A 9,184-nucleotide genomic window follows, 5' to 3' on the forward strand; every position below is an offset into this window, starting at 1 on the left:
TGTTTTGTTTGACTTCTTTTCCAGAGTATGTTACATCTCCAACATTTTGACAATTCGCTCATTCACTAGGCCTATCGTCCTTGAGGTTGTGTGTTTTCAGAAGTTTTTAATGACTCAGTGCTCATAACAATTGCCAAGGCTTGTTTGTGGTGGGACCACAGGCAGGCAAGTAAATTTTCTGGACAGCTTGAAGGTGTAGAGCTTCTATTAATCAAGAGCTGAAGGAAATAAAGGAAAATATTGTGCTGTGTTCCTTGCGTGCTAATTGCAGGACTAGCAGTTGGTTAGTGAAGATGACAATTGTTTTTATTCTTCTAGTTTGGTATGGTTGTGGAGTTCTCCAGTTGATGGCTTTCACTTCTGTTAGATGTTACCTACCGTAAAAATATAGACAAGTAAGCACCTTAAAGCTAATTTTATTCCTTCCTGTGTTTAAGTAGTACTTGATAATTATTTTTTCGTATAAAATTCAAGAGCTTTCTTAAGATAATATTTCTTTCCTCTTTAATTATCCTGTTGTGGTTGTCTAAGAAAATGTATTTATGCTGTACTGAGCTCAAAAGTGACAAGAGGGTACTTGTGGCACTGTGCAAGTATGTTTCCTCATTGTATCCAGCCTCTTCTGCCTTGTCTGCATGAGTAAGTAGAACTGCAGTGAAATCCTTCCATGTGGGCCCCAGAAGTTCCTGTAATGAAAAGCAAATCTTAACTAGTTGTCTCTTATTTCTTTTCCTCGCTCCTATTTCATACATTTAGTACATTTAGACCAGTTACATGTATAGGTTTTTTTTTCCCTGGCAGTAATTCAGTTCATACTATCAGAGTTGCTGAAATTTCTGGGTCTTAAATGTGTCACACATTAGTTTGAAATCAGTGGTTACCACATATCCATATTGCTATGGTGTTTACAGGTCTTAGAAAAATTTTTTTGAAAAACGCCAAGTCACCTTTTTTTTAAAAAATAAATTATGAATTCCTGTGTAACACCAACTTAAGTTCCAACTGAGATCCATAAAACTAAACTATTCTCAGCAATTCAGGAAAAACACATATCAAATGCAGCACCTTAAATAATGGGCCAGAGAATTTGTCTTCAGCTTCTGTGATTTATCTGGTAGAAAAGAATGAAGAGAACAAGCTGCTTTTATTTCATTAAGTACAGAAAAATTCACAGAATCTCAGAATGACTAGGTTGGAAGAGACCTTCAAGATCATCATGCCCTAACATCTCCACTAGACCATGTCACCAAGTGCCACATCCAGTCTTTTCTTAAACCCATCCAGAGGTGGTGACTTCACCACCTCCCCAGGCAGACCCTTCCAGTACTTTATCACTCTTTCAGTGAAAAACTTTTTTCTAATATCCAACCTGTATCTCCTTTGGCGCAGCTTGAGACTGTGTCCTCTCATTCTGTCAGTTGCTGCTTGGAGAAAGAGACCAACCCCCACCTGACTACAAACACCTTTCAGGAAGTTGTAGAGAGTGATAAGGTCCCCTCTGAGTCTCCTTTTCTCCAGGCTAAACAACCCCAGCTCCCTCAGACACTCCTCACAGGGTTTGTGTTCCAAAACCTTCACCAGCCTCATTGCCTCCTCTGGATGTGCTCAGGCGTCTCAACATCCTTCCCAAACTGAGGGGACAGAACTGGACACAGCACTCAAGGTGCAGCCTCACCAGTGTTGAGTACTGGGGAAGAATGACCTCCCTGCTCCTGCTGGCCACACTATTCCTGATCCAGGCCAGGAGCCATTGGCCTTCTTGGCCACCTGGGCACACTGCTGGCTCATGTAGCCAGCTGGCTGTTGACCAGCACCCGCAGGTCCCTTTCTGCATGGGCACTGTCCAGCCACACCATCCCCAGCCTATAACACTGCAGGGGGTTATTGTGGCCAAAATGCAGGACTCGGCACTTGGACTTGTTAAACCTCATCCTATTGGATTCTCCCCATCCATCCAACTGGTCCAGGTCTCTCTGCAGAGCCCTCCTGTCTTCCAACAGATCAGCACACGCTCCCAGCTAAGTGTCATCTGCAAATTTACTAATGAAAGACTCAATGCCCTCATCCATATCATCACTGAAAATATTGAACAGAACTGGCCCCAGCACAGACCCCTGAGGGACACCACTGGTGACTGATCTCCAGCTGGATGCAGCTCCATTCGCCACCACTCTCTGGGCCTGGCCATCCAGACAGTTCTTAACCCAGTAAAGAGTGCTCCTGCCCAAGCCATGGGCTGCCAACTTTTCCAGGAGTATTCTGTGGAGACAGTGTGAAAGGCTTTGCTGAAATCCAGGTACACAACATCTACAGCCTTTCCTACATCCACCAGGTGGGTCACTTGGTCATAAAAGGAGACCAAGTTAGTCAAACATGACCTTCCCCTCCTAAACCCATGCTGGCTGGGTCTGATACCCTGGCCATGCTGTGAGTGCTGTGTGATGGCACTCAGTATAAACTGTTCCATAATTTTACCAGGTACTGAAGTCAGGGTAACTGGCCTATAGTTACCAGGATCCTCCTTGCCACCCTTTTTATGAATGGATGTCACATTGGCCAGCTTCCAGTCATCTGGAACCTCCTCAGTGAGCCAGGACTGCTGATAAATGATGGAGAGAGGCTTTGCAAGCTCATCTGCCAGCTCCCTCATCACCCTGGGGTGAATCCCATCTGGGCCCATAGATTTATGAACATCTAAACTACTCAGCAGTTCTCTGACTGCCTCCTCCTGGATAACAGGGAGACCATTCTGCTCCTTGGCATCATCTACCATCCCAGGAGGACAGTTGTCCAGAGGACAAGCTATCTTCCTACTAAAGACTGAGGCAAAGAAGGTTAAGCACTTCCGCCTTCTCCTCATCTGCAGTTACTAATTTTCCTCCCTCATCCAGTAAGGAACAAAGGCTGGACCTACTTTCCTTTTACCATGAACATATTTGTAGAAACATTTCTTATTATCTTTTACAGAAGTTGCCATTTTTAGTTCAAACAGACCTTTGGCCTCTCCAAATTTTTTCCTACGTATTCTAGCAGCTCCCTTAAATACTTCTTAAGGGACATGACCCTCCTTCCAAAGATGATACATCCTCTTTTTATTCCTAAGTTCCTCCTAAACCTCCTTGCCCAGCCAGGCTGGATGTTTGCCTTGTCAGCTCCCCTTTCAGCACATGGGGATAGTTTGTTCCTGTACCCTCAAGATCTCTGTTTTGAAGCATGCCCACCTTTCCTGAACTCCTTTGTTTCTAAGGGCTGCTTCCCAAGGAACTCTCTGAATAAGTCACCTGAAAAGGCCAAAGTCTGCCCTCTGGAAATCCAGAGTAAAAGTCTTATTGATATTCCTCCTCATTTCACCAAATATCGAGAACTTCATAATTTCATGATCACTATGCCCCAAGAGACCTCCAACCACCACATCTCCCACCAGCCCATCTCTATTTGCAAACAGCAGATCTAACATAGCCGTTCCCCTCATGGGCTCACCCACTAGCTGCATCAAAATGTTGTCCTCCACACACTCTAAAAACTTCCTGGACTGCCTTTTTTCAGCTGTATTAAGTTCCCAGCAGATGTCTGGCAAGTTGAAGTCCCCTGCAAGAACAATGGCTGATGATCCTGAAATATTATCTAGTTGCTTATAGAATAAGTTGTCCACCTCTTCTTCCTGATTAGGATGATAACAGACTCCCAGTAGGATGTCAGCCTTGTTGGCCTTGCCCTTTATTCTTACCCACAGGCATTCAACTTCATTGTCATTAGTTTCAACATCTATGGCATCAAAAGCCTCCCTAATATAAATGGCCATGCCTCCACCTCTTCTCCCTTTCCTGTTTCTTCTGAAAAGCTTGTAGCCACCCAGTGCAGTACTCCAGTTGTGTGAGTCATCCCACTATGTTTCTACAATGGCAGCTACATCATAGCTCTACTGTTGCACCATGGCTTCCAGCTCTTCTTGTTTATTACCCATGCTGTGTGCATTAGTATTCATGCACCTCAGCTGGGCTACTGATTTCCCCCCTAGCACAGGCTTACCACCTTGGGCCTGCTTCCAGACAGCCCAGCTGCACCCCCCTCCCCCTTCAAGCCTAGTTTAAAGCCCTCTCAACAAGGTCTGCCAGTTCGTGAGCTAAAAACCTTTTGCCTTTAACTGAAAGTTGGATCCCATCTGGTTCCAGCATGGCAAGTGCCATGAAAGTTGCCCCAAGATCAAAAAATCCGAAATTTTTCCGATGACACCAATCCTTGAGCCACTTGTTGATGATATGAGTTCTCCTATTCCTTTCCCAGTTAATCTCAGCCACCAAGGGGACTGAGGAAAAGACTACCTATCAACCACTATCAACCACTTTATCCAGTACCCTAAAGTCCCTTTTAAATGCCCTAACATTCCTCTTTTCAATCTCATCACTGCCAGACTGGAGTATAAGCAGTGGGTAATAATCAGAGGGCTGGACCAGTCTGGAGAGTCTCTCAGCGATGTCCCTTACCTTGGCCCCAGGGAGGCAGCAGACTGCCCTGTTGGACGGGTCTGGTCAACATAAGGGGCCCTCTGTTCCCTCCAGAAGGGAGTCATCCACTACTACTACCCTTCTTTTAGTAGGAATAAGAGAGGTTGGGCTTTAATTTACAACTTTGGTGCAATCCTGCTAAGTCCTGTATATGACTAGAAGCCTACCTTGGTGATAAAGGACATTGCAGTGATCTTGACTTTGCAACCTAAATGCTAAGGTATGTAAAACTACTTTACCAGATGTCCATCTACTTCCAAGGTAAGTGGGGTGTTAAAAAGACCAGGTGTATTGACAGTGATTAATCTGTTTTAGACACTAGGGATGAAAAATATTAAATGCATACAAAATTTTCCTTTAAGTTGCTCGAGGAAGTCTTGGTTTATCAGTTTCAGAAAGAGAGAATAGAGCTTTGATTTGCTAGGAGTCAAAATCAATTATTATCTTTGTTTGGAAATTAATATGTGCCACTTGCTGTTGTTAAGAAAAAAAAATTTCACCTTTCCAGTCATATCTTCTGTAGGTATTGGCACCTGAAGATGAAAGAGTTGCAATTAGGGCAGAGACTTCTATTAGTTTTTGGTTACCTGGATGAGCTGAACTGTGTCATTGCTTTCATCTGGACACAGAGGCAGGTCAGACCTCAGGACCAAGAGAGCCAAGTGCAGGCCTTCCTCCCCGAAGTGCTGAACCAGGGCTGCTCTCACCATGTCTCTCACTTGCTCTTTGCTCAGAGCACTGTGAGGGTAGCTTGGAGTGTCCAGTACTCGAACACGGAGAGCTGACTCACAGCCATTTCTCCGTATGAGCCCCAAAATTCGACCGCTGCGTCCGAGGCTGCAACACGTAGTCACAGAGCTGGGGGAGAGACGGCTCTCAAAGTCTGAGCTGCCCAACAGGCTGTTCCCAGCAGCACTTTTGCCAGTCTGAGTTTTTCCAAGAACAACAAGGTTGATGGTCATCTCATGGCTGTCTGCCATTGTCTGCTTTTATCCACAAACCTGTCACTAAGTACAAATAACATAAGGTGCTTCAGATAACATCGTGGGGAAAAAAAAAAAACAAACAGGCAAGAATTTCCAATATTCAGTGTCTTTTGAGTGTTTTTCTCTGTCTGAAATGTGAAAAGAGTTTTGGGAAGCAAAATAGAGTTGCAGAGAGGCAACAGAGAAGGGAGGAATTGGGAACAACCGTGGAAAGCACTCTTGCCACTCTGGGAAAGTAGTAGGTTAGGAAAAGGAGGCAAACTAGGGATGGAAGAAGACAATGGTGACAAATAGGTGCTACTATTATTAAGAGGCAATGTTTCAGGATGTAAATACTTGTTTTAAGCAAAAGAATGATCAAGGAGAAGTAGATTTTAAGGAAGCAATTTTTCACAGCAGAGAACAGCTTAAAATATGTCTTTCATCAGCTGCCACTGACGTTGAAATAGGCAGTAGTCTGAAAGGGCTTTCTGATGCAGATAAATATCTCAATTTACAAAAAGGAGAAGAGCTGAAATATACAATCTCATGAAAATGGGATTTTGGAAATGAAAACCGGCTTATTATCACAGTAAGTGGAAAAGAAAAGCATAGTCTGGTCAATAGAGTGAGGGAGTTGGCTTGGTATCATTGGCTTGGTATCATTTCCAGTTACTCTATTTGTTCATAAACAAGATCTCTAATTCTCTTTGTACTTTTCTGTAACCCAGTATCCAAAGGGGTTTTGGTGTGTGCTGGTCATCTAACAGGAAAACTTGTTATTTAAATAAATTGAGATGTGCTTCAGAAGGTAAAACCATAGTGGCAAATACTGGTATTTAAGTTTCTCTTTGTGGTATGTGAACTTCAGAAAGAAATTTTTTTCTTTCTAAGATACTATGTGTAGGTACTCATATAGAGATCATAGATAATTTTAGACTGGAATTTCCTGTGATTAATTTATTTAGATTCTTGCTGTGCAGTTTAAGCTTTCTCTCTCATATTTCCACGCCTGAATCAATCTTTTGAAATAACTTCAATACAACACTGAAGATGCAAGACCTATTAGTGTACTGATTTTGTTACAGGCAGCATTGAATATGTACATGATAATCTTCCTTACTAAATTCACAGTGAGGTTTTTGTGGATTTTTTTAATGGTCAATTTCCTTTTAAGTAAGACATCTTATGAAATGGTTGACTTCAGTTATTCATCAGTCTAGATATGTAACGTACACTTTGTAGCATAATAATAGCAACTAGTGGACATGGATTTGGCTATTCCTTTTTTACATAATAATCAAAGATTTGGGAGTTTTTCCCTATAAGCAATCTACATTTAAATACTTAGATTAGTTTCATTTTGGGTCACTTACCTTATTTTCCCTTAATTTCTTCTTTTCATTCAGGCTTCATTCATAAACAACATGTGCAGTGTAAAAAGAAGTTCATATGTGAACTTTGAAACTAACAACAGCACCGTACCACACTGAGACTGTTACGTACACATTAATCTGGTTAATCTATTACTGATAGATCCTCATTCAGTTGCATGTTTGGTGAGTAATTGGCACTGTTGAATTTTTGTAACTTAGCTGCAAATACTGTTTTTGAAGTAATTTCTTCATACATGCATGTGAATAGGAAATGCACTCTCTCTTACTATTGCAGTGAATTATTATTAATTGCAGTATTTTCGTAGCACAGTGTAAATAATTTGCAGATATAAAGTCAAAGATGGATTAAAATAATAACAAATATAATAAAAGACAGAAATTATTTGTGACCAGGAAGAAAACTGAAGGCTGCTTACAGAGCTGCCAGTCATGTGCATTAGCTGTTGGCTGTTGGTGTAATACCTTTCTCTTGCAAGCATCATTATTTGCCATGCTATAGTAGCATTAAGACCAGAGGTAGAAGATTTTCCAGAAGGGACCTCTCACTTACTTTTTTGGCAATTTTTCACATGTGAGAAGTAACCAGTCAGAAAACAAATGCAAATTTTTGCTGTAATGACCAGGTTATATTTATAGAATGGAAGAGTGGATGAGCTTGTCCTGTCTGTTTACAAGCATCAATCACATCTCTGAGTAAATCCCAGGGGATGCAGCCACAAGTTTACTGCAAGGGTATTAAGATACTTGTCAGTAAGAACACAAATGTGGTATGTAAGCTGTATGTGGTGGCAGGAGTTGAGGAATGTGTTTTCTAGAGCCCAGTCCTGCTGGGGACATTGTCATCCGAAGTGTAGCTCTGTGTGCGAGCCTGAAAGTATTGGTTTACCACAGTACCGGGACTGCTCCTGCCAGCCACGGCAGTGAAGGGCGACTGCAGTTCATCTAGAAGCCCATTGTCTCCTGCTGTGAAGCCACAAGCACAACCAGTGCTCTGGCAGAAGGTAGGAGCTCCGTGTATGAATTCACATCATTCATCATGAATGAGTTGATTGTTTGTGTTACGTGGCTGAAGGTGGCTGCATAAAAAAATTTGTTACTGAATGTTTTTAAGAGCACCTAGGGAAGTGCTCTTGAGCCTGCCTATTCTAGTGAGAAGTCAGACATGAAATCTTTCCCTGTATTGTGTGTGTACCTGAGGCAACTTCTCATAGTTCCCACTGCCTTAGAGAGAGCTCTGTGCTGTGCACAGCCTTTGTGTCTCAAGGCACATTTATATATAAAGTGTATGACAAGGTCCCTCATGCTGGTGAATACAAACTCAAAGAAGGCTGGATGAGGGGTCACTCAATTGCAAAGCAGAAGGGTAGGTCAGTCTCATAAAATTATAGATCTTGACTTTGGTTAAATTGCCAGTCTAGATCTGTGTTTTTCATTGGACTGTTTCTTTGCACAGTAATGCCCCCCTATGACATCTGAGGTCATATACGTCCTAGCAGTCACAACCAACTAGATAATTTAAGCTGGAATGGACAAGGATTTAGACTACTAAAAAAACTAGAACGCCAGAAGTAGGTGAGTGTTGTATGCAAAATACAGCTTGCCCAGCTGGATGCAGAACAGGGCTTTTATAATGGCAAGATGCCTGTAAATATAAGAGTAGTGTAAATGAAGCACTACCTGAATGAGCTCTAAAACTTGGCTAAACAAACTTAAATTTTAAAAAAGCATTTCTTTCCAGTACTATTGTGAATGGAATACAATCCAAGTTGCAACATATCTGGAAGGTCTTACAACTGCATGGGCAGAGAATTTTAAAAAGTCCTGGGATTATATGACAGGGGAAAAAATCAAACTGATTTATATGACATTTACATGGGCTCCTCAAATGTAGAAGAAGTCCTCCCCAAGGTGGCAGTATCAGCCTGCTCCACAGGTACTGTAAAACACAGCTGGGGTCCCCTTGCTCTGCAGTCCTATGCTGAAATAAAATACTAGATCAGAAATGAGCTACAGCGTTAGAAAACACAGGATAATTACAGGACTCTTCAAGCATCTCCTGAGATAAGAAATGTAGAAAGAATTTGTCTCTCTTCTGTCACAAGAAACATTTTTACTTTACATATAAAATGCAAACAGTAGCCCCATAATTAATGAATTTGAACATCAGTAATGGAAAATTAGCAGTTAAGAAACTGAAGTATTATTCACTGTTCCTTACATGACTCTTGAAAATTAAGGTCTTTTATTTTCACTAGCTTTTGAGTTCAGTCAGTGACAATTATTATGATATAAGATCTTAAAATCTACTGTCAGAACA

General features: G+C 41.8%; 1 protein-coding gene across 1 annotated transcript; it reads right to left on the bottom strand.

Moving 5' to 3' along the window:
• Positions 1-87: 87 nt before the first annotated feature.
• Positions 88-5,485, bottom strand: GIMD1 (GIMAP family P-loop NTPase domain containing 1). Its single transcript, XM_033060549.1, has 2 exons — positions 5,093-5,485; positions 88-686 (listed from the first exon to the last, which is right to left on the bottom strand). The coding sequence occupies exons 1-2, from the start codon at positions 5,483-5,485 to the stop codon at positions 417-419; spliced, it is 663 nt and encodes a 220-aa protein (XP_032916440.1). The 3' UTR covers positions 88-416.
• Between the last annotated feature and the right edge of the window lie 3,699 nt (positions 5,486-9,184).

The sequence above is a fragment of the Catharus ustulatus genome, chromosome 5 (assembly GCF_009819885.2).
Source record: "Catharus ustulatus isolate bCatUst1 chromosome 5, bCatUst1.pri.v2, whole genome shotgun sequence".
NCBI lineage: Eukaryota > Metazoa > Chordata > Aves > Passeriformes > Turdidae > Catharus > Catharus ustulatus.